We start from the raw sequence: 27,373 nt of genomic DNA, 5'->3' as shown, positions 1-27,373 counted from the left end.
AAACTCAGCTCCATGTTCCTGTCCCTAACCCAGGATGGTCTCTGCGGTGCCGTGGTGGGGTGACACGGGCGGGACTGGATCCTCCCACAGGCTTTTTTATCACCATTTTATTTTTTAGTGTTTGCCAGTGTTAGCAGCAGAGTTACAGGTTTCATACAATTATGGACTGAAGGTCTCTGAAAGAGAATTAGACCATGTAAAACAAGCTTAAAACTCGCGCTGACTCTTTATTTTCCCTAAGCAGATGAAAAAATGGCAAGAGGGAGATGGGATGGTTGAGTCTCAGCGCAAATCTATAGCTTTGGTTTCCAAACAAAGCCTTCTCATCTGTCCGGGTGAGCAGCTGAAGGGGCTCTGGCCGTAACAGCATCTCTCGGTGCAGTTATGTCTTAGCAGAGAGCGAGAGGCTTGTGTGAACAGATGAAGTCCTGAACCAGGATATTGTGCCTTTTTCAGTGAGAACGGTGATTTGTTGAGCATTTTAATTTACGTGACAGATCTAATAAAGAAGCAATAAACATACATATTCTGCATTTAGAATAAATTGTCTATTTTTTTGTAGCTTTTAATGAAAATTGAGATATTACATAAATTCCCTAGAGTCATCTTTCATTTGTATATGACATCCTTGCTATTTATTTGTGAAAGTGCACAAATGGAGCAGTGTAGGGATATTTTAGTGGCAGTTTGGAGCATATTTTTTGCAAAACTTCATTCCTTTCCGGCAATTGACTTAAACACAATTCGATGCTCTCTGAGCTTTCAAAAGGGATTTTTTTCTTGCTTTTCTCATTGTCTGTTAAGCAACAAATCCACTTGCTGTGGAGTAACGTTATTGGGATGACATAAGTTTGTATTACTCGGTACCTGATGAAATTGAGGCAGCATTTCAGCTCTCGGGCACCTCTTTGGGGGCACTTACTCAAAGTCTCACGGTTCCCTGGTGCGGATGGCAAATAGGTGGTTGATGACACCCCATTAACTGCGCACCTGGGTCAGTTCTTTGGGCAGTACCAGATCTGAATGCCTAAAAATTAATGTGGGGATTGATGGGTGGCTTTTATAGTGACTTTACCATTCAGTCATAGCTCAGTTTCACTCCTAAATACAGTTGCAGCTTTTCTGTAGAGCTTTTAATGAAATTTCAGAAATGGTACCTGCTGGATGTATTTCCTAAATGACTTTGTTGTGTGGAGGGGAAAAAAAACAACAACCAAACCCAAAACAAAACAAAGGACTTTTGACTTTTTATTAAAAGGACAGTTAGTCATTAATTGTGCTCTGTTGCAATTCAAGATCCCCGCCTGCCTCAAAGCGTACCTTGATGCTGTGAGAAACAAGTTCACTTCAGCCCCGAGGTGAGGCAGGCTGCTAGAAATGCCGTCGCATTGTCCGTGCCTGACTTGACCCGAGATGGGGACAAACGACCCTGTAGTGTGTAGTTGGGATCTCCTTATCCATGGAGAAGCAAACCTCATTATTATAAAATGCACCGCATGGCATGGGAAGGGATCTGTCGCACCAAATGCTAACGCGGGCACGTTTCTGTAGAAGGTCAAGTACATTTGCTCTGCGTTTTTAATATTGGTGGCACCGTGCCATGCGACCAGTGGCTCACAGTCTAAGAGTACAAAAATGTTCTTAGCCTAATTAAAATGAACGTAAACCGAAGTTGAATCTATTTTAAACACCCTGAAGTAATGACTCTTATGTCCTTACTGTACCGGGAGATGCGTGTGGAGAGGCCCTGGGGTTCCCAGAAGCTTCCTGGCTTGCGGGGCTCCTTGCCATGGGGCCTCCTTGCCGCGGCGGGCTCCTCGCCCTGCAGCTGGTCCCTCCCCCTTACAGAGGAGTGTCCCGGTCGGGTCTGGCCACTTGCCGCACGGTGCCGGCGTCCCTGCAGCAGGTACGGCGTACCGGCGGGTACCCGCCTCTGTTGCGGGTGCTTGGACTTTCCGAAGTGCCTGGCAATGCTGTGCGGAGTTTGGAGGCTTCCCAATGCTCTCTCGATTCTTAAGAAAGCTTTCAGATATGGACAGTGTATCAAAGATCAGAACGCGTTCATTTTTGTCCTAGTTCAGCGTGTCTTTTCAACCATGCAGTGGAGAGACATTTTCCACACATATTCCAGGGTAAGACAGTTCGGAGTTAAATTCTTTGTTCTTCTGTTGTTAGAATTATTAAAATAGGCAACTTCCTTTTTCTTTGGCCGAAGAACATACTTAACTCCGTCAAAGTCACCTTTAACTCTTAATTTTCTGGAGACTGTGTAAGCGGCAGTCCCACATTAGCAAGATAACACTACATCGACCAGGGCTGGTTTAGGGAGAGACGTGGTCCGTGACGGTTGACTGGCTGCTTTCCGAAGGATGCATTTACTTCAGCCCTGCCTGGCTCCACGGAGCAAGTCCTTCAGCCATTTCAGCCAAGGCTGGTTTTCCACAGTCTCTGCCTCCCATTGCCCCCGCGGAATAGGCGCACCCAGCCATTGCCTGCTTTTCCCCAGGAACCACACTGGTTTATTAGTCTCTGCTGCCGGTGACTTGAATTTTTATTGGCAGACAAGTGGTTTTAAATTCAAATTCAGAAAGAGAGTAAGGTTTTAATCCTTCAAGTATAGATTAAGTTCCTGACTCTGAGCAAGCGTCTTTGTGCAGGTAAGTGTTAATAGGTGAGGCATGAAACTCTGCATCACGAGTGAGCCGCTGCTGGTCACAGCTCTGTATGCAGATAGCGCTGTTGGCTTCAGTGTGTTGCTGGCTTACAGGGTTGTACCGGTGCCTGCGACTTTACAGGTTTGTGGCTTGATAAGCATTTAATATTAGACTGACATGGACCCTGCGTTCAGAAATTGCCTTATTAAACAAAGTCTCCGGGCAAAAATTGCTTGTTTAACCTGTTTTTGTGTCTGCAGATGACAGCATCAGGCTGCTGAGTCATGTTTTGGGGAGAAACACAAATCTCCCGATCACGTGTTTGTGAATGTGATCATGTATTTTGTAATCAAAAGAGATTTTTTTTTTTTTTTTAGTGAATTTTGTGTTTTCTTTTGTACCCTTTACACTTCGGGAGAGAGCGCCAGGTGGGGGGCTGCTCCCTCGGCAGGGGACTCCGCTCCATGGGAGCGCTGGAGGCGGCTGCTGCCAGAGAGGAGCCGTGGCAGCGCGAGGAGCCCGTGCCTGCAGCCTGCAGCATCCTCTCACCTCCAGGGTGGTGAGTGTGTAGGGAAAACTAGCTGGAGATTGATTTTAGAAGACAAAGCATTGATTTTCTGTGTCATTTGGGGCTCTATACTGTGCTTTCTGGAGTAGTTGGTATTGGCAATTCTTGGTTTTTGCCAGACTTGCAGGAGATGTGTGTTCTTGTGTGAAGGCGTTAGCTGACATCTGGCAGGCCTAAGTTCAGGTCAAGACAAACTCATAGAGGTGTCAGATGAATAAGAAAATATTTTTCTTTCTAAAGTTTTGCAGGTGCAGTCATTTGTATTCCTCGTAACTATAGTAAAAATAATATCAGATGGAGTTTTGGAACTCAAATGGGCTTTGTTAAATTACTAGGCTTCCAGTCATTTGTCTGGTGTCTCCATAAATCCCGTACCTGCTGTGGTGGGAAAGGGGCTGCTGGGTCCTTATTTAATGGGTCGATGCAGATGCCCGGTGGTGAGGGTTCCACAGTCTCCTGGTGTTTATTTGTTTCATTAGCACCGTCATCAAAAGGATGGTTATTTCTTTGCTGAAAAGTGAGTGACGCGTAGAAGCCTGGTTAGGAGAGAAGTGGGTTTTACGCTTTGGAAGACTATTGCCATTTCTCCTCAGTCTTCTCTTTCCCAGAGGAAACAAAACCAGTTTCTGTAAAGTCATGTTCCTTTACACCTCTAATCCCTCTAGTTGGTTTTCTTTTCTGACCTCCTTTGGAGGATGAGGGAACGATGGGGGGAAAACAATGTGCCATATACACAGTGTTCCAACGGAGATTGCGATAGCTGACCTTCCTGGGGAGCGCTGTATGAAAAACAAATGTTTTGGTCTGGTTTGTGCCTCTCTGCCCCCCCTCCCCGTATTTCCCTTTTTCAGCCTTTTGAATATGTTGCATCCCCCACAAGTTTCCCATAATGCAGTGGAACCTCATTAACCAGCTTATTCTCGGACTTTATTACCTTTCTCTCTAGTGAAATGTCACACTGCTTCAGTGGAGCGATTCCCGTGCAGTGTGTGTTTCCTCAGGTACGTTACTGGCTGGATTTTATTCTATACTGGCATTTGAGGTGCAAACTGGTTGTAGGCTCCTCTGGAGTCACCGGTCCTGGTACTGGGCACAGATTCTGTCTCTTTGGCCAACTTAAAATGTTACTTACTAAGAATTAGTTATTGGTTTATTTCTGAAGGGCTCGGTAAGTATGAAAACTGTAATGAAATATGTAATGACAGTGTCTCTGGGGCATCCCCATGGTGTCTGGCTGGCGTGGGGTGCCCTTTGGGTACTGGGGCTGCGTCGCTGGTTGGAGCCCCCAGCCTCGCGCAGGCATCGCACTGAAGCGCTCTCCCAGCTCCCCCAGGCGCTATCAGTGGTGTGAACGGGCCCGGTTGGGACAAAGGGCAGAGTATTTGCAGGGTGGGTGTTTAGATTGATTCCAGTCACTGATTTCTTGGAACAGGTTTCTGTGACCAGTATCTTCTCTGGGTTACTGGTAGTTACAAAGCTTTAGGTTAGTAAAAGTTGTAATTAACTTCCCCATTTTTTTTCAGTTTCCTTTTTTAAATATTATTAATTTCTATGGAAAATAATTGATGAAGTCCTCATTTAGTTCAATGTTAATTTCTTTTCTGATGTTTGCATCCTATCTTAAATTCAGCAAAACAAAAGTAGAAAATGGGAGATACTTCATTCCGGAACAAAATCTGGATGTAATAAAAGGGCAGTAGAAAGTCGTATCTGTAAGGTCCTCTATAAAATGAAATACTTATAAGTAGTGGCGGGATTGTAAAAGTATTTATGGAACTAAAAATAAAAAGCAGTTGTCCTCAAGCACTTTAAACTCAAATATCATTATTGTCAGCGGGGTATTTGGTATGAGATGAAGGCTGCCACAGAGAGTTTACTTTGCCATCATAAGCTACAAGGACATTTGGAAGTACTTTGAGATACTCTTATCTGGGTTTACATAGATAGTCAAGTTTAGGGTTTTATTTCCTGGAGAAAGGAGAATACTGATCTAAGAGAGAGAGCGATGCTGTGCCAAAGCAAATGCAAGACATTACGGACGGCCACAGCTCTGCCCGTCGCCCTGCAGCAGTGCTTGCCGCCGCGTGAATGCAGGGGGTGGAGGGTGAGGCTGGGAAAGGCCTTCGCCATCCATCCGCAGTACAGCGATCCCACTGGTCCAGCCGGCGGCGCTGAGGGCTGCGCCGGGTCGGGTAGGGCATGGATATGCATCGTGTCCTCCCTGTGCTCTGCAGGTGCGTGCGTTCAATCCTCCCGCCGGCTCCAGAGGCGCAGCCTGGATCCCATTGTGCCGGGATTGGCGCTGGTCCTCCGGGACGTGGCTGAGGGTCTCGGAGCTCTGCCTCCACCCTGGCGCCGAACTGAGCGTGGAGATGCGAGCTCTTCCCGTTCATCCCTGCTAGTGGATGTCTCGTGGCAATCAGCAGGGATGCGGACTTTGGCATTGGAGAGTTTTCCGTTGTTATTTTCCATTGTGAATTACCAGTTTAAGCCAAATGAATAATCCCTGCAAGATGGATTCATCCTAGCAAATGGTAAAAAAAAGAGTGCATTTATAAGGACTGTTTAATTAGTAATAGCTATTGGTGGATGAGCAATATCTTTCATGTCAACACTACGTGGAATTTTAAGCTCTGAGGCTGAATGATGGAAATTAGCTGCTTAATTTAAATATGGCTAGTTTAACAATTTTTTTTCTTTAAAATTAACTCTATGACTAAAAAGAAAACACTTCTTTGAGTTTCCAGTGGAAAATTCTTTGTCCATAAATGAGAAGAGCCTCTGGCAAAGAGAGCCTGTTTGAAGACGGGAGTCCCACGCGCTTTCCTTCTTGGGTAACCGTGGCCAAAACCCCTCGTCCTTGCCCTGGGTGGCTGTGCCGCGCAGGAGGGCTCGCTTTCAGGTTGACCTTTTCTGATATAATGTAATGGGGTTTCGTCAGTGCCAGGGCCTCTTCTCATTTATGGACAAGGAATTTGAAAGGTCGTTGCTGCTCCTTCCCCGTCCAAACCGGTCCCTGGTGACGGGAGAGGCCCCGCGACGCCCCGTCCTGCGGGCTCGGGGTGAACGGGGCAGTTCGTGGGGGCTGTATTTCTCTTCACCATCAGCAGTAACACGCTCGTGTGTGTGCCCACGTACCGCTTACAGCGCTTTAAGGCAGCCTCCAGTGAAGGTGACATATTCAAAACCCTATTTTCCTTTTTCTTTTTTTCCAGCAGCAGTTTTCTGGACCTGCGAGCTAACAAGAGAAAGTCACGCCAGCCCCGAGCACGAGACAGCGATCGGCTGCTTCCCAAGAGCAAGCGGAAGAAGAGCTAGTGCTGCGCTGCTGCGGAGCTTCCGACTGCGCGGGAGGCTTAACGCTGGGAAACGCCTCTTGCTTTTTTCCAGATTTCAGTGTATCTGGGTACTTTAATAAAATGCTGAATTTTCTCATGACTGTCATTCAACCTGCCTTAAAATAGCCAGGTGGGTGTGCTGGTGGATTTTTGTTCCCAGCTCTGTGGGCCGTTGAAGTTTAAGGTTGGTCATGGAGCGCCGGTGAGCTGCTGGAGCCTGGAGCGGATCCGTGGGGCTGCGTGGAGCCGCTGTCCCTGCTTGCGTCCCGCAAATGCTTCCTCTGCCCTCTGGGAAGCAATCATGGGACAGCGTTTTCCCCGGGGTCGGGCTGACGCGGATGCTCCGGTTCCCTGGCTGGGCTGGGGATGGGGCCTGGGGGAGCTGAGGGACGGGGCGAGCTGCTTTCTACAGAAACATGCCTTTTTTTTTTTTTTTAAAATATATCCATGTAAACTTTCTCATTAGTATGTGTCATTATTTCAGTTTAAAGTCATTAAATTTGAAAGAAATTGGAAGGTTGTTGGAGATTAAATACTCTAGCTTTAAAATAAATATTAGCATTAAAGTCTTATCTTGGAAAACGATGAAGTCTTGTAATGAAATAAAGCAACGTGACAAAATTAAAGCTGAACAACTGGGCAGGTTTTTAAAAACACAGCTTGTAAGCAAAGTACACACCATGCAAAATATTGCAAGATGTTCTTACTGAGCCCTGGAGCTTTGGCCATCGCCTTTCATCAGAACTCTGCAAAGAAAGCGCAAAGTCTGTCGAAGACTGAGGTCTTTGTGTCTTTTGACTTCAGACGGTAGCTGTAATCGGGACTGGACATTTTGCTTTCCAAAATATTCCTCAATGATCTGAAAGGTCCCTTCCTACCTAAACGATTCTGTGATTCCATGATTCAAACCGTGGTTCCCAGCAATATTTTTGTGTAGAACGGGTTGAATCTGTGGCGAATACAAACTGTAATCGCTGCATTGAGGTAAGTAGATGCAGAGGAAAAACAGGAAGCTGATTTTGTTTGCTTGTTTTGTTTTTTACTGAAAGCAAACCTTTTAAAAGAGTGTAATTATCGACTTCTGCTTTTGGGTCTGCCTTTTAATTATAGTGATTAATACAAGACAGATTTAAATTTTGTGCAGTTAGCCAGAGAAGAATAAAAATGTTTGTGTGCATAATGGTCAATGAAATTCATGCAGATCGGTTTACCTCAGCCGCTGAGCATCCCTTGGAGGTTTTTATTGTTACGTTTTAATGGTATTTGAGTTAGCAACATGTCATCTTTCTTTAATACGGTGATGATGTCGCCTGTCATGCGCAGAGAACAGCTTCAGCAAACTCTGTCGGTGCAATTGGAAGGTCAGACACGAGATGCAGCTGCAGAGGGGACGGTGAATATGCCTCTAGTGAGGCGGTGTCCTCGCTCTTCGGCGGGGGCTGCCCGGCTGACGGGGGTGACGCGGGACGCCGGGCAGTGCCGGTGCGCGGGGATGGGGGTCCCGTGGTCCTTAGCTGTCTGCGAGCTTTCCTTTTTGAGAGCTGGGGCTATAAATGTGTTGTGTCAGTGTTGTCTAGCTTTGGAACCGGGTGGCGCTTGCAGGGTTAAATCTGTCATTAATGACAATAACTAGTGATGTGAGATGAAAATGTATTTCAATACCCAGTAAGGGGAAAAAGTGTGATTTATTAAGTAAGTATGGGCTAGAAAGTACTTAGAAAAAAAAAAATCGATATAGAAAGTGAATAAAAGCAGATGAAATGTGAAGTACGCGCTCTGTGTGGGTGCGGAGGCTGGAGGCTGGCGAGGGGCTTTGTACCCCCCGCAGCCAGACGAGACGCTGCTGTTGGGGCCGTGCACGTCCCAGGTGGCAGTGGAACATCCCGACTGTCACCGTGACTTCAGAGCGCGTCCCCTGGCACCTGGCACTTGAAGAACGCAAGAAAAACTGTTGCCCTTGAAGCTATACTCCTTAATATATAAAAAGTCGTAAGTTTTGGAAGTGACTGTTTTCTCTCCATTCATTCAACCAAAGCATTATTTCTCCGAGCCGAAAGCCGGAGCTCAGTCCCGCTTTGGTGTGTGTTTCGGAGGGTTCCCTTCCTGTCAGCCTGGGCAGATGTGGGGAGACATGACCCTTCCTAGCAATGTTTTAGCCTTGTGCAAATGTTTTGGCTCTAGACCCTTCTGTTGTCGTTTGCAGTGAACCACAGGGTGACCTGCCATCTTGGGGCGGGCTTTCCCCAAAGAGCTGTTTTCAGTTAAACCCAAAATGTTTGTTTCTTGTGTGCATCCACTTTGTCCTCTGCAAACACAGGCCCTGGATGTTTATTTGTTGTACGTTGCTTTTGGCACGAAGGCTGCTCTCGCTCGTGCCGCCGGCGTGGCCGTGCAGCCGGTGCCTGGGACGCGCTGTGCCGTGCCGGGTGCCAAGCCTGGAAATGCCACCTGCGGCTGCATGCCCGGCTCTTCCCCATCACCCCGGGGACCCGCAGAGTCGGGAGGGAGCCCAGCCCCGCGCCTACAGCTTTGGGCCGTGGCTTGTGCTGGCCCCGTCCAGGGCTGAGCTGGGCGGCCCTGGCGGCAGCCACTGCTCCGGGGGGTGTTCTGGGGGGGCTGAGCAGGTGCGCGGGCGTTGAGGTATGGGGAGTCTTAAGGAAACCCTTCTTAAGGCTGTGCTGTTTTTATAATTTGTTTTTCTTGGGTTTTTTTTTTTTTCAGGTGATTAAGTGACTGAGTCAAGTGTAATGCTCCGGCCCCTTCCTCCCGCAAGGAGCCGTGACTCCCAGTGCCTGGGGAAGGACAAGTGGAAAGGAGCAATTCTGAGGCTGCACCCGCTCCTTTGCTGGAGGAGAAAAATCTTGAGGGGACAAATAGCCCCAAGCAGAAATCCCGGCCCTCTCATCACGCAAATGACTCGGACCATCATGTGAAAAGGAAGGCAAGTCGCCGAGGGAGCCCGGGCTGGCGGGCGGGGGGTTGGAGGGGGTTCTGCGCTGGCTGTTCGCTGTTGGAGCGCTCTGTGTGTCGCTCCATCGTCTGCGGCAGCTCCCGCAGCAGCTGGTGACTCGGGACATGCAGCCAGCGCGGGCGCAGCGGGATGGGGGCTCAGAGCTGGAGCAGATCCCGACCCCTCTGCTCCCGTGCGGCGAGGGATGCTCAGCGGGGATTTCCATCCCGCCTTCGAGAGCTGCGCAGGGCAATGAGCTGGATGAAATGAATCCATCCAATCTCCTGCTTGCAAAGAGCAGGATTTAATTAAGTTTTCACTTTCTTTTTTTTAAACCATTTTATTTGCCAAAACTCGTTACTTACGGAGAACGCTTTATGCAATATTCCTTTCCCTAAGAAAACTTCTTAGTATAGGCAGTTTTAAATCAATTCTTTTAATGATTAGGTAAAACACAATATTATAGATAAATTCTAGGGTATTAACTTTGGTGAGTGAAAGACTCCACTGTGAGACGATCCTGCAAGTCTGATCTTAACTTTTGTGGGGTTTTTTTCCTGTGTGAATTCTGTTATTTTAGGTGTGTGTTAGCATCATAAAGGAACGAGAACCATTTCTGGGCTTCTGTTGATCCATCCACTACAAAGCCAAACCGTTTTTGTGTCTGGAGTTGTCATGGGCTCTGCTGTGGCTCCCCAAGCCCCGCCTGGCGCGAGGATTGGGGCGATGTGGCCGGGGTGCCAGCCTGCGGACGCCAGCACTGACCGGGACGTGCTGCCGCGCTTCCCCTTGGCGAGGGGCTGCCGCGGCTCAGGAGGGTTCGGCTCGGCGCTGGGACTGGCCGCGGAGCCGCTGGTGTACGGCAGCACTGGCCCTTCACACGGCGTCACGGCGAGTGACGGGGTACCAGGGTGCAACCATCTGATGGTTGGTTGGGTTTAGTGAGCTCCCAAATACTCCCTTGTTGGCGTATTGGCTGTTCCGTTTGCAAAAAGCCATTTTTCACTTCCTTGTGCCATGGTTTAGTACGTCACAGCCGGTGTTCGCACTGTGTATTGGGGCTGATGTAGAACCAAATTCAGCCACGTCGTATTTTCTGAAAGGTGACGTTTCCATGCGTCTATTAGAGAATGCTTGGGGTTTTGCTGGGTTACTTTGTGCCTGATAGAATTCAGCTCAGAAAAAGGAAACCTTGAGACCCAGCCTCCTTCCAAACCGGTTCAAAAGGTGCGTTTAAAGGGGAGGAAAAAAAAAAAAAAAAAGGCTGAAATACTTCTCAAAGTTTGACCTTTTTAATAACTCCCTGAAGGTTTCAGAGCCAGCCGTGATATCAGGCAGAAACACCCTTAGCTTTACCCCCCCACCCTGGTGGGGGACGGGGACAGGGATGGCTGCGGGGCAGCAGCCCCCCTCCCTCTCGCTTGGAAATGCCGGATCTCCCCAGGCTCTGTGGGAACCTCCCCCCGGTGCCAGCGGCTTCTCCAAAACGGTCGGAGCGTCGTTTGTCATCCCAGCCCGTGGCATGGCTACGTCTCGGTACGTGCCCGCAGGAGCTGGATGAGCCTCTTCTTTGGAAAGTATTTGCAGTTCTGCGCTAAAAACCAAATGCAGAGCCAGGGATGCTCTGATGGTTTTGGTACCTCAGCAATTGCTTGGCGAGGCTGAGAGGGAAAGTGCTGCCTAAATGCGAGGTTGTGCCACAACTAGTCGCATGGGCATCGGGTTTTCTACCAAGCTTGTAATTTCTCTAAGAAAAGTACAGATTTATGCAAGAATTGGGTACATGAGTTGAAAACTGCCATTTTTTTAGGGAGAAGATTATAGCGTGAGAGTTGTGATTGATGAATCATGAAAGGAATGCGTTTATTTTCCTGTATTCTTTGTTCTGCCTGTTCCCCTGCGTGCGCAGAGCTGGGTTGCCCTCACCGCTGTTGGCACGGGGAGGGGGCGGCTGCTGAGGCCACCCAGTGCTTGGGCGCCTGGTTAGTGCATTGGGTCATTGCAATGACAGGCTTAGGCGAATATTTGGGTACTTCCTCATCTCTGCTGAAATGGTTTACTGCTCGTTTCCCCATCAGACAGCCTTGCTGTAAAGCACAGTTTTGCCCGTTGGTGTTTCGGCAGCTCAGCCCGGTTTTGGGTACAGCAAAGTCATGTTCTGAAAGGGGAGCTCCGGGGAGTTCCCTCATCTTCAGGACGGGGGTTTCTATAAACAATTCGCCCGGCCTATTCAGATAGAAAATTACATCTTGAATTGATCCTGCAGCTCAAAGACTGTCTCCGAGGTCGCTCCGAGGGCGTTTGCAGAGCTGTAGGTCACGGCGGGGGGGCGTCCGTGTGTGTGCACAGGGACCCTGTCGCTTGTCCAGCTGGGAGAACTTGGGTGTTCGTCTGTAAATGCTTCGAGTGAGTTCGAAATCTCTCTTTTTAGGGCATCTCTTAATATAAGATACAGCTTTGAGTCTTCCTTGAAAAATCTCTGCATCCTTCATCATGCCATGGTTTTAACACTGGTAATCTTAAAAGTTGAGATTTCCAGCAAATTGTGTCGGTGGCAGCGCCGCTAACAAGAAGAATTCTTTGCACAAAACTGTAAGAAGGCTGGCAAATTAGGAAAGCTAAACTACAAAACAGCAAAAAAACATCAGGAAGGTATTAAGTGAAATTACATTTTCAGACTGTAGGAAGAAAGGAACAGTGAAGCTTCGCATCGGATGACTGCCAGGGCCTCCAGCTGCAGCTCAGGCTGCTTGCTTTACTATAAAACCCGGTAAATAGAGCTACCATTTCTACGTGAGTGATGCTATTTATAGGCACACGCGAGCCAGAAAGGCCCCGAGGAATCTTCTCCTTCAAGTCGGAGTGTGAGATTAAATGAGCTCCTAATTGACAATAGGTTTCTTAATTTTACCTTACGATTTCTTCTCGCTGCCCACTGTGTTTGCATGTGTGCCGGCTTCCGATGAGCAGCTGTGTAACGCTCTCCGTTACTCCGTAGTTATAAATCACTGGTACAATTCTGAGTAAGCCAGAGGCGGAATTTCAGGATTCAGCCTGGCTTGTGGGATTGCGACGGAGTTTTGCATTCGGGCACATGGAAGATGTTTTCGGCAAGCGGGGTTCGGGACGGCGCCTGCTGCCGCGGTCCCTGCCGGGCGCAGCGTCCGCGTGGTGCGGGCAGCGCTGGTCCCTCCCGCGGGCGCCTGGAGGAAAGCCTCTCTGACAGCCGTCTGTAAATGCGCTTTACATCGTTATTTTGATACTCTGTGCAGCCAGCTGGAGAGCGTTCTCCAGCGCAGATTGGCGGGCTGTGCAGCTAAAACCCCCCCGTTGCCATTTCCACCCAATCTTGAGCACTGCTCCCCTCCAGCGCCCACCCGCCCTTCTCCGGCCTCCTCCTCTGCTTAAAGGAGGGGGTTTAGCAGCTGTCTGAGGAGGGGTAAATGCGAGGCAGGTTCATCTGATGTAGGGGCCACTTTTTGTCACTCTTGTGGGCCAGAAGCAGGGCATCACAAAGCCCTCAGGAGCTTCCCCTCCCCAGGTAATCCCCGGTACGTGTGCACACAGACGGGTACCGGGGGCCATTCTCTTGCGTTGTTGGCAGCGTTTCCAGAGCCTGCTGCTTTGGCCCTGCTGAGGTGCGGACACAACTCCTCCTGGGCAGGTTGGGCCGGTGTCGGTCCCAGGAGCACCCGTCTGAGCGCAAGCAGGGTGTCCCCTCCGCTGCCACCCAGCGAGGCGACCTGCAGCGTCCCCCCCCCACCGCCACAGGCGTTTGGGAAGGCATTGCACATTAGTTAGAAATAAAATAAAATGAAATATTTCATTTTCCTAGAGGGTGCGATCGCTGGCATGGGCTGCATGGGAAGCCCAGCTTTGCACAGTAACAGAGAGCGCTGCAGTCATAAAGCAACTTCAGTAAAAATAATGGTTGCCCCCAAGGGTGCAGAAGTGCCTGGCCACCCTCCTCCCTGACCGCTGGAATCCCCACTTCCGTGGTACGTCTTTAACAAAAGCCTTTTAAAATCTTTTTCAAGTAATTGTGTTATTAAATACTTAATGCGCCTCCTGATTACAGCTGAGCAAATAATTCACAACAAGTATTTAGAGAGGATCTTTAGGGAGGTTTAACCATGTTTTTCTCACCGACCTTCCACGTCTACTCCGTAAGTGATTACCAGTTATTTGTTGTTCGTGTTGGTTCACTGGGTTTTTAAGTGTTGCGTTAGCTTTTGCTGTGATGATCCGTCCTCAGACGGGTCCTTGAAAACAATTCAGTGTGATACTGAAATCTGAGCTCTGCTTTTGCGCTCCGAGAGGCACTTCTGCCTGGAAATACTATCAACAGCCAATTTACAATTTATCTGCTGGAGATGCTTGTTTGCTTCCTGTGACTGGTACCCGCTTTTCTCCCTCTTGTGCTCACCAGAAATAAGAGTGAACGACCCAGATTGCAGCTGGAGGGATTTCAGTGGAGCCTGAAATGTGGGAGGGATGCTGAAGAACGACGTGCAGGATTTCCCATCTCCCTGCCACGGGGGAGCATCCCTGGCGGAGCAGCGGGTATGGTTGAGAAAACTCATCCTGACACTTCCCAGGATCCGTATTTTAGATGGCTGGCAGGGCCCCGTGACGAGCAGTGATAGTTACTGCTTTTACGTGTCAGATGTCCTCCCAGGCATCGGAATAGCTGCATCCTGCTTTCGCTGCCGCAGACAGCACAATTTGTAATACAAATTACTGGCAATTACAGAAAAAAAGCCAATTTGCAGTGGCTGGGCATGGATCAGAGTTAAACTCATAGCGGGTTGTTTTTACCATGAATAATTTAAACCCTTCAAAGCTGCTGGGCCCTTGGGTGTCGTTCCTGTGGGCGCTGCAGTCGGGGCACCCGGGTGCTGCAAGATGAAAGGGAGCAGGAGTGGCTCGTTCCAGCCTCCCTCATTCTGCATTCCCCTAACGAGCATTCCCCTAACGAGCACTTGGCGTGCGCTGCTCGGGGGATGCACTCTGCTAGCACAGGTCGTCGTCCGCTTCCCCGGACCCGCACCCACACCGCTGGCTCCTCCGAAATCGTGTGCTTTTGGCACTCATGAGGATGCCGGAGGGATGCTGTTGTGCTGCGGTAGTGATGGGAAATGCTGAGTTGGGGCAGAACCCCCGGTTCGTTTTCGGGAGCTCTCTGCCCCCCCGGGTGGCATCACACGAGTCGCTTCATGGTGCAAATGGGATGGAGGGTTGATCCGAGCCGCGGCCGTGCCGCCGCGCCTGGGCAGAGGCATGAATGCATATGGGTTGATTTTCTTGTCGATACGGCAAACAGCAGTGCTATAAAGCTGCATAGATTTAATTTCCCCCCCCACCAGCTGGGTGTGACCTGTGTATCGTAGCACAGTCTGGTCCCTGCAAGGGAGCGAATGCACTGAGAAGGTCCCTCTGTGTGGGATGAGGAACATCCCTCGGGAGAGAGCAGGAGGTGCCGGGGTCTGTGCCCGGGGCTGGCGGCTGGCTGGGCCCGTGCACCGCATGAAGAGAGCCCTGAGAAGACCTGGGGCTCATCACCACCTTCTTTTGGAAGCTCCTTTGAACTGTCTGGAAGTTGGCCCAAGAAGTCTGTTTTCTCTTGAACTACACTAAGCAAATTTTCTGGCAAATCGCTTTTTCACCAGCCTTATCAGAAGTAACCCACCCGCGCTCAGGTACCCGGCACGCTGCTGAGAAAATGACTTTGCGGGGTTATTGCTCTGAAAATCCCTTCTGTGCTTCCCTGCCCTGCCTCCTGCCCTCCCTCACCACGCTGTCCCCTCCATCACATACCCACTGTGGTACGTGTTGTCAGCTACGCAACCCTCCGTGGCTTGTCTTCTCCTGGCCGCCATCCGTTAAACGAAGACAGAGCGGCTGCTCGGAGCGCCGGCGGGAGGGCCAGCAGTACGGAGGTGACAGTCCCACCGCCGAGTTTTGGTTCAGGAGGGGCTGCCGCAGGAGGGACAGACCAGAGACCAGACGCGCAATCGAGCCACGCTCTGGGAACAGCCGAGGCCACAGTGACGGGCTTAACGAAGAGCAGCCAGAGCCGAAACCCGAGTGTGCCGGCAGGAATGTCACCGGGGTGTTGTGTGGTGACCTGAGGGGCTGCTCGGGCAGACCTGCATTTCCTACACCGGCTTCCTACAACACTGTTAATTAGCACCAGTATTTCAGCAACAGCGTCGCCGTACCCTGCACGGAGTTGGGATTTTTACTTTTTTTTTTTGGTGACTTTTTTTTTTTTTTTTTTAGTGCTGCTGGAAGAAATGCTCGGCTGCTTTATTTGGTGCCATTCATAACAGCAGCTGAGCGAAGGGTGTTTATTTCAGTGGAGCTCTTAATGACTGGAAAGGAAATGACTGGCAAGTAATTATAAATTGCGGGGGGGCAGCTGCCGGCACACGTCCCCAGCTGGGGATGCTGCTCCCCCCGCGCTCCCCGGGACACCACTGCCCCACACGGCAGCCATGGGGGGCGCAGGGACCACCGTACCCCCTCCCCAGGGGGGTCATGTTTTCAAAATGAAACATGACAGTGTGTTTTTAGGCATTTTGCAGCGAGCTGAAGACCAGTGGGAGGGCAGAGGCTGAGCTGTGGTCCTTCTTGGGGGTCTCCAGCCCCTCCCCCTTTTTCCAGATGCGGTGCTCCGGGAGCGGGGCGGACTGAGCCCCGGCACAGACCCCGGGAAGGCGAGGGGAGCCAGGTGGGGACCCTGACAGCGGCTGGGGGGTGCCCAGCGGGAGGCGATGCTGCGGGATGCGGCTGTGGAGTGCCAGGGTCCCGAGGGGCAGGGGATGGAACAGGGGCTGGGGGTCTGCGGGCTGTTGTGGTGAGGACTGATGCTATTTCATGTCTTCTTTTCCACTAAGGCCACTCAGCTGGTACTAATTTTCAGCGAGCTGTTGATTCCCGGTAAGATCATCCCTGCCTCTCCAGGTACGATCAAAGTCGATCGAATACCGCTTTGTGTTCTCCAGGAAAAGCCTTTCTTTTTAAATCCCTCGCTGGAGTAGCCCTGCAGACAACAATTTATTTGCAGCTCACATTGGCTTGGCTCCCAGGCGCAGGTGATTTACCTAACGCACAGCTCCTGGATGGTGCTAGCCCAAATAAAGGCAGAAGTCTCACCGCAACGTGTTTGAGCTGAGCCCACACCTACCGAAAGTAAACCCGTCGGCATTCTAGCAGCCTCCCCCCGAAGAGCAAATGATTTCTCTGTGGCATAGGTGTGTTGCGTAGGTGACTCATAGGTATTGGCTCTGCTTTGAGCAAAATTTTGGGTTTCCATCCCAACTTACCAATTCTGCGGTCTCTCGTGTGGAAGCTGCTGCATCGAGGTAACCGTGTGCCACGACTGCAGCGTTCCCGTCAGGTCGGGTTTTGCAGGGCAGGGCAGGAGCCGTTCAAAATCTGTCTCTGCAGGTACTGCTGCCTCCCGTCGGGGTTCGCTGGGTGCTCCCCAGCTTCTCCAGGCCAGGCTGGGGGGTCCCCGCAGCAGCCTTGGAGCTGCAGGAGGGCATGGAAGGACGGAAGATTTTGCTGTTGTTGGAAAACGACTGTTACCCCCATGCTGTTACAGCATGTGAACGTGTTAAAGCTGCAATCTTGGTCAAAATGTTTAATTTTCCATGAAACAGTTGCATGGCGTGTTTAACAGGCTATAGAGAGCCCCCTGAAAGCCGGTTTGGTTCTGGCGACTCGGCTCCCTGGAAGTGTCCCGCCTGAGTTGGATCCAAGCTGCCCCCACAACTGGGGAAAGGATGTCACGAATTTCAGTTTTGCTGCTGCGCGTCAGCGTTAGGAGCACACGGAGGAATTTTTCAACCCTATGAGTCAATTCCCCCCCTTGAATGTCGGCTCTGCCAGAGAGCTCGGTGATGAACGGCGCCACACGCTGTGGAAATGGCAGCTTTTATGGCCCCATGAGCCATTCAGCAAGAGAAATGATCCCCCTTGCCATCTCAAACCACCTTGCTGTCAGTTTATAGCCTTTCTGGAGCAGCAAGTTTAGGCTGGGACTCCCATTTTCAAGTCTTCATTTCACTTTTTTACATTAGGGTCACCTCAGGGCCGGACACTGAACAGCTTACATTCTTTTAAAGTTTTTTTCAGGGTTTTGCAAATCGGTGGCCGGTGAGCTGTTTCCCTGGTCCCTGTGGGCGTTAAGAGGATTTTGTGCCCTTTTTCCTCCCTCGCCCGGCTGCCAGGGCCAGCGCCGGCGATGCTGAGAGTGGGTGGCACAGGGCTGTCACCGTCTGTGGGGCAGGGAGGGGACAGGGAGTGCAGGGAGCTGCCAGCCTTGGGGGGGTTATTGCAGGAGGAAGTGCAGCCCCGGCACTCCTGGGGCGCGGGGTCTGCGGGGTCTGCACACCTCGCTGCTGCCAGGTGTTCAGGGTTGGCGTGGGTGAAACCAGCTCTGTCCCAACAGTTCACTCGCACCGTTGTGGGGCACCCTGGCGTCCCTCGGGGGGGAGGTGGGCCCGTTCCTGCCCACCCGCACCTCCAGGATGGGGCTGCAGCCCCTGCAGACCGTGCGAACAGGAGAGCAAGGGCAGAGCGACAGCAGGAGGTTTGGAAAGGTTTGTAGCACACGGGGATTTAATCACTGTTCTCAGGGTTAAACGTACACTTAGTGGCATTGCCATAAAATCTTCTACGTGCTCTAATTATTTTTCATCTAAAAAGACTTCCTCTTATTATTGTCCTGCAGGTGCTGATGAGTATTATTACCCAGTAATGCTCCAGCAGGTGTTATATCTAAGTTTAAACTTATAGAATCACAGAATGGTTTGGGTGGGAAGGGACCTTAAAGCCCACCCAGTGCCACCCCCTGCCCTGGGCAGGGACACCTCCCACCAGACCAGGCTGCTCCAAGCCCCGTCCAACCTGGCCTTGAACCCCTCCAGGGATGGGGCAGCCACAGCTTCTCTGGGCAACCTGGGCCAGGGGCTCACCACCCTCAGCGTGAAACATTCCTTGCCCTGTTACGTGGGAGAATCTCTGTGCCCCATGTTGAATTTTTACGCCACCACCCGCAGCCCTCTCTGGGGAGGCCTTTGCACGGAAGGGCTGCCAGCCCGCTTTCTGCAGAGGCAGAAATCCACGCCCCAGGTTTCGGCTCTGCCGCGCAGGTGCTGGGTGCCGCGGGGTAAGGAGTGGGTCAGGGCTCAGCTCCTGCCCTGCAGCCGCCACCCTGGGCTCTGAAACCGTTCAGTGGACATCGACAGAAATAAATCTCTGTGCTTCCCAATGTAGCCTTGACTCAAAGCAGAGATCCCAGCGCACGCGAGCGCGTCTCTTGTGCCTCATTTAGTGCCAGTGTCAAGCAATTAAACAAGCCTGCAAACAAAGATGCAAATCAGATGTATTTGTTTCGGGGGTAGTTACTGCAGCTCCTCCGGAGTTTGATAGTGTGTCGACAAGCCTCAGCGTTAAGGTGACATCCCGACAGCTGGGACATTCCTGGGACACGTACTCACCTGCTGCAACCCACGGGAGCTGCCCAGTAACGTGGGGCCAACCCGCCGCGCTCTGAGCAAGCCCCACAGGGGGCCAGCGTCTCGCCGTGCTCGGCCACGACTGCTGTCCTGGAGAGACGAGTTTCCTCCTCTGGAGTTTTTCCACACCGCAGGAGCAACTAGCAAACGCTGGACCCACCGGCACCTGATCCTGGCGATCCCTTCACGCAAATTCAGCTGTTACTGACTCCTCGCCACGCGTCATTGGGTAAACTGTTCAACCTTCTGTGTTTGAGGAGCAATAATATCGCAAAGAGCTTCGGCAAACCAGCCAGGGTGGTGCTGGGTGGCGACTTGGAAAGACATTCGTATGCAGGGATGAAGCAGGTCATCAATTCCGCAACATCTTTGATCAGTGAACTGGTGTGGCTGCAGATGATTACATTTCCATTGAAAATAAGCTAAAGAGCTGTGCTACCACAATAATTGGAGCATTAAGATAATGAAGCAATTACTTGGTGTAATAGAAGAGAGAGAGAGGAGCAAGGACACATTCAACACAGACATAAATCAAACTGGTTTGTCAACAACCTGCTGAGACTCATTTTTTTTATATCACGTATTGTTGAAGTCACCATTTAAAGTCTAACGTGGGCATCTGCTGAAGAGGGAGATTTTGTGTTCACTTAATGTACCTGGTGTAAGCATCTTCTCTGGCATATTTAGAGACATCTGAGCTTAAGAAACCGCTTTGGGATCTTTCACAGGTGATTGGTGCATCACCTCCTGCCGTGGGTTGTCACCTCCCATGGCTTATCACCTCCTCCTGTGGCTTGTCACCTCCTTTGGTGGCTTTGCAGGGCGTGAGAAACGTTGTGAGACCCTGGGGGGGGGTGCCTCCGGAGGTGTGTGGCACGTGGGGCAGGGACCGCGGGCCCACGCTCCTGTGTGAGGATGAGCACCACGATGAGCGGAGATAAGTGGACCATCGGGTGAGACAGGGGTTTTTGTCCTTGTTGTGACAAGCTGTGAGTAACTGCCGAAGGCAGGCAGTTTCGTTTGTGCATGTGACAAACCTGAGCGGGCGTTTGGGCGTGCGGAGCAGCTGCGGAGGCGTGTGGAGCAGACAGCCCTGGAAATGCAGAGGCTTAGGAAAAAACTGTGGATTTGGTGGCCCAGTGGCTCTCATTCCCATTTCAGTGGAGCGGGGTGCCCGGGCAGGACCGGTGGCCGCCGTCTGCCGGTCCCGGCAGGGTGCCATCAATGGTTCCCCCAGGGCTGTTGGCTGCACATCTCTCACCAGCCCTAAATTCACATAAATTGGATAATGTAAGGGAAAAAACAACACTGCCGGAGGAAACGCAGTGTCCTCACCACGCTGTCCCGTCCCCTCGCTCCCTTGGGCAGCTCCGCTCCTCCGTCACCGAGTCAAGGGGCAACTGGGAGCCGTCAGGGACTTGCGAACGGCCGGGCTGGGGACAAAAGTCACAGCGAAGAGGAGCAAAGGCAGCGCTTAAAAGCGGTGAGATGCAGCAAGAGGCTGGTGCGCTGGCTCCTGCCCGAGCAGCGCCTGCGGAGCGGAGCATCGCCTGGGCTTCAGCGCAGCCCCGTGTGTCCCAGCCCTCGGCTCCAACGGGGGTGGCAAAGGCAGGAAAAAACACAGTTATTCTGAGGGATCATAAAGCGGGGCACGCCATTCTCTCTTCACCTTTTCATTACTTTTGGATGGCGTTGGTCACATCTTACACTCACCCACTACAAACGCCTTGTGCTGCGCGGGGGGTCGCGGCCAGAAAGCTTTGGGAAGGGCGGCTTTAGGCGGAAAATCCATTCGGGAGGAAATTAATTTAGTCACGGAGCGGTCCCTCAGGCCAGGGCAGGAGGGCAACGCTTGAAACAAAATAATCACAGACACAGTAATAATGTCCGTCCCCAACAGCGCGTCTCTGGGAGGCGTGTGAAAGGCGGTGGTGGGGAGCTGGAGGGCAGCGACGTCGGGGTCCCCTCGGCCTCCCGCTGCTGGTCCCTCTCCCAGAGGCAGTGGCCGGGGGGGTTCAGCAGGGATTTGGAGGGGGGGGTTACCCGGTTTTCCTTTGCTTTGCAGGTGACAAGGTGTTTCCATCAGACTGCTTTTCTCGTGCAGGGATGTCTTTGGAAACGAACGGAATTGCCGCAGCCTGTGATGCCCGTGGCTGTTCTCCAAAGCCATTTCCATGCCCCCGCGAGTGACCAGGGCCCGGCTGCCCAGGAATGGGGTGGGAACGCACCCGCACGGCCTGGCCTGGGCAAAACGCAAATGCCGCAGCTGATCAGAGAAACCTGACCATCAGCGTAGTCCCGGAGTTCTGTTTCCAAATGAGACCGCTTAGGCCTGATTTCTCCTGTCAAATTTCTCCCCTCTTTATTTAGGTGTTCTGTGTCGGAAGTAATAGAATAGCAGCTGGCTTTTGTAGACGCTTTAGAGTCTGAACAAGATGAAAAATGGTTTAATTTTCTGAAAATTGGTATAGGATCAGGTGATTGGAAAATTTTCCATCTCAACTTTTATCACAGGGGAAAATTGGTTTTCCCAGTTAACGAAAGCTTTTACAGAAAGTATCTGCTTTCTTTAACTAATGCTGACTTTTTTTTTTTTTTTTCCCCATTGACTTTCCAGCTCTAACATCCAGTTGAATTTTTGATGTTTTGGTAGTTCACATTTTTTAAGACAAAAAGGCAGTATTTTCTGTGGCAGAAGCGTATTTTTCAGCAGTATTATAGTGTGCCTTTCAATGAAGGTCTGAAATGCTTTAGCCAAGCGCTAGAGCAGTGAGTATTTGTCCTGTTTGTTGTGTTCGGCTCATGGTGAAAACCTCGGTTAAGTGCAGGTTCCTCATTAACTGAATCATCAGAGGGCTAAAAATCCAAAACATTCATTTGTTTCCTGGGGAAAAAAAAATATAAAAATGTCTGCAAGTGAAACAGAAAGAGTTTACCTGGAAGGACGGGGATCCAGCAGCACGTTCTGCAGAGCAGAGGGACTGCGCTGGGGCAAAAGTGTGTCCGTGTGCGGATGCGGCCCCTGTCTCCCTGCTCACTCTGCTGGGATAGTGGAAAGCCATAGGATTGCGTTAAAATGCTAATGAGGAAACCAGTTGGATAAATTATAACATTAAATACAGCATAGCTTGCCTTAAATCATTCAACAAACCAACCACGCTCTTATAAAAAAGAGTATTTGGAATTAACGTGTGCCGTTGTGGGGGTTTAACACCAGCCGGCAGCTGGGACCAGGCAGCCGGTCACTCACTGCCCCCCTCAGTGGGACAAGGAGGAAAAGGGGAAAAAAATTTAAAAAAATCTCATGGGTTGAGATAAAGGCAGTTTAATAGATCAGTAAAGGAAGAAGTAATAATAATAGTACTGGTAAAAGAATATACAAAATAAATGCTGCAATGCAATTGCTGACCACCCGGTGATGGGTTGCCCAGTTGGTCCCAAGCAGCGATCGCGCGTCCCTGCCCCCGGCCAGCCCCGGTTTGTGCACTGGGCGTGTGTTGGGGTATGGAATATACGGGGCTTGGAGCAGCCTGGTCTGGTGGGAGGTGTCCCTGCCCAGGGCAGGGGGTGGCACTGGGTGGGCTTTAAGGTCCCTTCCCACCCAAACTGTTCTATGATTTAATGCTTGGAGCAGTATCTTGTGTTGGAAGCAAATGAAGCCAAGAGGGAAGTCTGCGACGGTGGCCACAGAGGGAGCGTTCCCGCAGAGCGCTTTACAGTTCAGCCCGTCTCTGGCAGATGGAGCCCCCCCCGACCTGCCCAGCGTGGGGCCGAGCTGCTGCAGCCTGTTCTCCTGCTGCGCCGGCGCTGATTTCACAGCTGAGGTGTAACACTAATTCTAATTACACACTCTGTCCTGAAATTCAAAAGGTTTCTAGTCGTGATTAGTCTAATCTTTTAAAACTGGCCCCTGATTTCTCCCTTTTCCCCCCCTTGCTTTGGAATATTTGATTCACAGTTAGGAGATGAAGTAATGCAGCGGGTGAAGTGCAGGAGGACTTTTGGGACAAACCTTTGGTTCCCCCAGCACCGTTAACTGGGGAAAAAGGCAGCAGCTCGGCAGCGCTGGGGATCTGCACGTGGGATGTGAACACGTGTGGTCTTTTTGTCCCTGGTTCACCTCGTTATCCCGGGTGACTCCCCTTTGGCTGTACGTGTCAGGCAGCTACTTTTATGCATATGAAGTGGCGTGATGAAATTTCAGTGAAGCATCTTTGTTAGTAAGTAATTTTCCACTCAAAACAATAGCCCCCCAAATGGCTTTTAATTCCTTGTCAGCTGTGGGGCAGGGGCTCACGGGCACCTCTCCCTTGGGCAGCGGAGGCAGAGGTGCTCCGGGGCGGTCGGTGGCGATCAGTGCACTGGACCTGGCATCCCTAAACCCCATTGCGATCCCCATCGATCCACCCGGGCACGGGCAGACGTGGCATGCCAGGATCTCCAGGAGTGGCATCCAACTGCCCGGGCAGAGGCTGCTGGTGTCCCAGGAGCCAGGCTGGGCTTTGGCTGCGTTCGGGACAGGGAGCCACGGTCTGGCAGGTCAGGCTGGCACGGCACTGCCCTGCCGTCTCCTCACCGGGGCATTGACAATTACTCTGGTACTGTTGTGAGCTCAGTGAGCGAGTTGTGTCTGACTGTTGTTAGAAAGAACCTTTTTTTTTTGGGTTCACATGTGAATCATGTCTCTTTTTATAGCCGGGGGGTCGCGTCGCTGTGATTGCAGCTCCCAGCCCAAGCTCAGCGCCTGCCTGGGTTAACGACCATCGTCACGCAGGGCACAAGGGAACATATTTTGCTGGTTTCCCAGAAAAGCGCGCCTCTCTCTGGGGATGCTCTCTGCTCTGGCCCTGTTCTCCCGCCGGGATCCTGGGAGCAGCACTCGCTGCCGCTGGAGATGGCTCCTTCTCGCAGGGCAACAGCAGCCCCGTCGGCAGCTCTGCCCGCTGTGTGCCCTGCCCGGGCTGCTGCTGCCCGAGAAAAGGCAGCAAGGACCACCTATTGCACGGTTGTGTCTTCCAGGATGCTACATCCCCACCACTTGCTGCAGCTTTTAACATTCCGGGAAATCAGGCTGGGGCTGGGGTTGGGTCTCGAGGGTCTGCCGCCCCCGGGAGGGAGGGTTCCCTGGCGTGGTTCTGCCTGGGAAACCCACGCGTGGCTCTCCCCCGCGTCAGTCACTGCCCGCCAAGCGTCCCGTTTCCCTGTTCCGTGGCGGATCAGCCATTCCTCATCCCCTGCGCTCTGGAAAGTCTTTGGCAGGGGATCAGAACATGCTGGGCCCCTGTTCGCACTTAGTGACAATTAATTAAGGAGCCAGCTGAGTTCCCTTTACCTTGATAATGGTTGACAAATCACAGCTTGTTATTCTGATTTGCTCATTAATTCCTACATTTGTTTGTTTAGTTTCCGTTCATGCCCATTAAGACACCTTTGGCTGCTGCTCCTCTTACCAGGGACGGGCTGGATTCACCTGGGGACAAACCCATCACTGACCCTGACGGAAAGGGCCTGGTTTAAAAGCCAGCTGAATATGACTAGATGCAGAAGGAACAATCCGTGTAAAAAATAAATAAATTACTTTACTTGGACTTAGTTTGCATAAGTGAAAATTGCTGTGCATATGAGAGCTCCTCTGCTTAGGGGTTTTTAGAAAAATTGCTGCTGTCTTGTACTCCATTGTGTTGACTTTTTAAGTGATGGTCATGCACGAGAAAATGCAATTTGAGGTTTAAAAAAACCCAAACAAAATACATAGAATGAAAAAATGATGATTACATAGCTTGCCCTGTTGGAAGGACCACTGCGACCAGATCCCTTTGTTCGTACAAGCCGTTGTGGCTCTGGGAACCCATATGAGGAGGGTGCCACACGCCACAGATCTGGGGCCCCGCGCTCCAGTGTCTAACTCTTGCCCGGTGTCAACACACATTTTAAATTGAAACGTCTAATCAGCAGAAGTGTTAATTTTGATAGTAGGAATTTTCCCAGTTGAAGCCTTTCTCTATAAAGCAGCTATTTAACTTCTGATGTTAAAAAAAAATATCTGGGTGAAAGTAGCCCACTGTGGTAGGCGTTGCAGAGTGGGTCTTTCCGCTTTGCCTTATTCAATGCAATGGGCTGAAGGCAGAAGTGCTTGCAGGTACTGATACAGGGGAATAACACGGAGCACGCAGCCTTGCGAGGCCGGGACCAGCCCTGCTGCTGAGGGCAGAGACTGAGAACTTGCAAAGTAACTAACGTGCCAGATGGGAAAATAGAGTGTAAAACTGCGTGAATGCCCAGGGCATGAAGCATGCAGTGACTGGGGGGAAATGTGTGTCGTCTTCAAAGTTTAATGCCACAATCTTGAAAAAAGCCTTTAAATCAGCCTGTTCCGTGCATGCTGTGGTTTTGGGTGGGTTTTTTGTGGTTTTGCGTTAAGTGGTTTACACACTTCTTTGTGCAAGGTTTCAGCTGAGAATAAGTTTCATAATAAAGTATTCCATCCTGATTACTTTATACATGGCAGAAGTATTGAGTAGTACCTGGCTGGGGTCATAAAGGCTGAGTACAGGCCGCCCGCAATTCTGTGATTATTCCCAGGAGGTTTGAGCTGTATCTGTTCAAGTCTTGCAGGCACCACCCCGGCTTTGGGGGTTTCCCTGGAGCTGCCGAGCCCCGTCCCACAAAGCCGCTGCTGGGTGCAGGTGTGTGAAGCAACTGCAGAGCCGCTTCCACCAGCCAGCAAAAAAGCATCCAGCATCTCACATCCAGCATCCTGCCTCCCGCGTCCTGCCTCCCACATCCAGCATCCTGCCTCCAGCAGCCGTATTGGGGGCAGCAGGGGCACCCGTGCTGAGCAGGGCCGTGCACGCGTGCGTGGGTGCGCGTGGGTGTGCGTGCGTTGCACAGCGCTGGCACCGAGCGGCAGCTTCCCACCTCCGCCTGGGCAGCGGCGGCTGGAGCGCAGCACACACAACCGCTGTGTGTTTTTCTTGAAGGTGGTTTTGTAATAGATTGTGGTAAAATGGACAGCCAAGAACAAGCAGTCGGGGAGCTTTTCCACTTACATAAACCAGATGGTACTTTATTCCTCGAGAGCTGCCTGCAGTAACCGAGCGTACCTGAGCCCGGGGGGAGGCTGCCCTTTGCGGGGCGGGAGGGCAGCCTGGGCTGGGTTCTGCTCGGCATTGAGAGGTGCCAGCACGGGCAGGGCCAGGCGGGGGGAGCCGAGGACACGGCGGGGGCTGTGTGTCCCTGCGATGGAGGATGGACGTGGGCAGGGGACAGGCAGGGCCCTGGCGCCTCGAGGCCAGCTCTCCAAGCGTGGCGTGTTTGCTGGCAGGGGTAATTAATAAACGACCCTTTGGTTTACGGCGAGTCCATTTTGGTAGAAGAAGAGATATTTTGGGATTGGAATGCCTTACCCAGGTGTGGGAATTTAAGCTAAATCATCACCACTGCCTGTTGGGCGAGCCTAACACCGGTTATTTTCCATTCAGAAGAAAGTAAATAATCATGTTTTTTTCAGAGCCCAGCGGTGGAGGAGTTGCTGCAAGCACTCTGGAGGAGCGGACCTGAATTCCAAGTGATTCTAACAAATTGGTGAGTTGGCTACAAATCAGCCACCTGAAATTAAATAGAGAGGAGGACAAATTACTAACTTCGGGAAGGAGAAGGTAAACACATTACTGCAAATGGGGAATAATTAGCGAGGCAGAAAAGTTTGTATAAATGTAGTTGGGCTTCATTTTCGGCGTGAGAGCTTGCTGCCCTGGTTAATTATTTGGCCCCGCGGATGCATTGCTGGAGCCCAGGCGCGTGGTTCGCATGGCAGGTATTCCGTGAGAGAAACGGCCAGTGAGCCATGGCAGGGGGTGTATATAGACACGCACACACGCACACACTCCGCTGTGGACATTTCTAAACGTACGCCTACCTACGTACTCTCACACACACGTATATACACCTGTATATACACACAGGTATATGCTTCATTACCTTGAGAAGGACTGCAGTCCCTTTCGTATCACTCAGCACAGATTTTGTGGAAGTGATGGCGAGCAGCAAAGTTGATTCACTTTCTTTTATGCATATATTAATTCTCTAATTTACATATGAACACAAATTAAAATAAGCAGACGTATATATTTGATTTTTGTTCTGGCTCCTCTATCTTTACTGTAACGAGGCAAGATGTTATGCTCAAATAGAAATGGGCTCATTTTAATGGAGAAAAGCGTTCTTCTGTGGCTCTTTGTGCCCGGGTTGCAGCCGGCAGCACGGGGCCAGGGCTTGCACAGCAGGTACTTGGCCTTACGTGACTGATTCATACCTATGTGTATGGAAATATTCAG

At 51.1% G+C, this 27,373-nt stretch overlaps 1 protein-coding gene across 4 annotated transcripts in view; it reads left to right on the top strand.

The window, feature by feature from the left end:
- Positions 1-6,945, top strand: part of RAD18 (RAD18 E3 ubiquitin protein ligase) — a 57,588-nt gene extending 50,643 nt beyond the window's left edge. For 3 of the 4 annotated variants that reach the window (XM_054216614.1, XM_054216617.1, XM_054216616.1), the window contains one exon: positions 6,438-6,945. In XM_054216614.1, the coding sequence (XP_054072589.1) occupies positions 6,438-6,540 (103 nt within the window). In that variant the 3' untranslated portion in view covers positions 6,541-6,945. The remainder of the gene's footprint in view (positions 1-6,437) is intronic. The other variant, XM_054216615.1, reaches the window with a different exon arrangement.
- The last annotated feature ends 20,428 nt before the right edge of the window (positions 6,946-27,373 follow it).

This window comes from Rissa tridactyla, chromosome 10 (genome assembly GCF_028500815.1).
Source record: "Rissa tridactyla isolate bRisTri1 chromosome 10, bRisTri1.patW.cur.20221130, whole genome shotgun sequence".
NCBI classification, from domain to species: Eukaryota; Metazoa; Chordata; class Aves; order Charadriiformes; family Laridae; genus Rissa; species Rissa tridactyla.
This window is presented reverse-complemented; position numbering and strand designations above follow the sequence as displayed.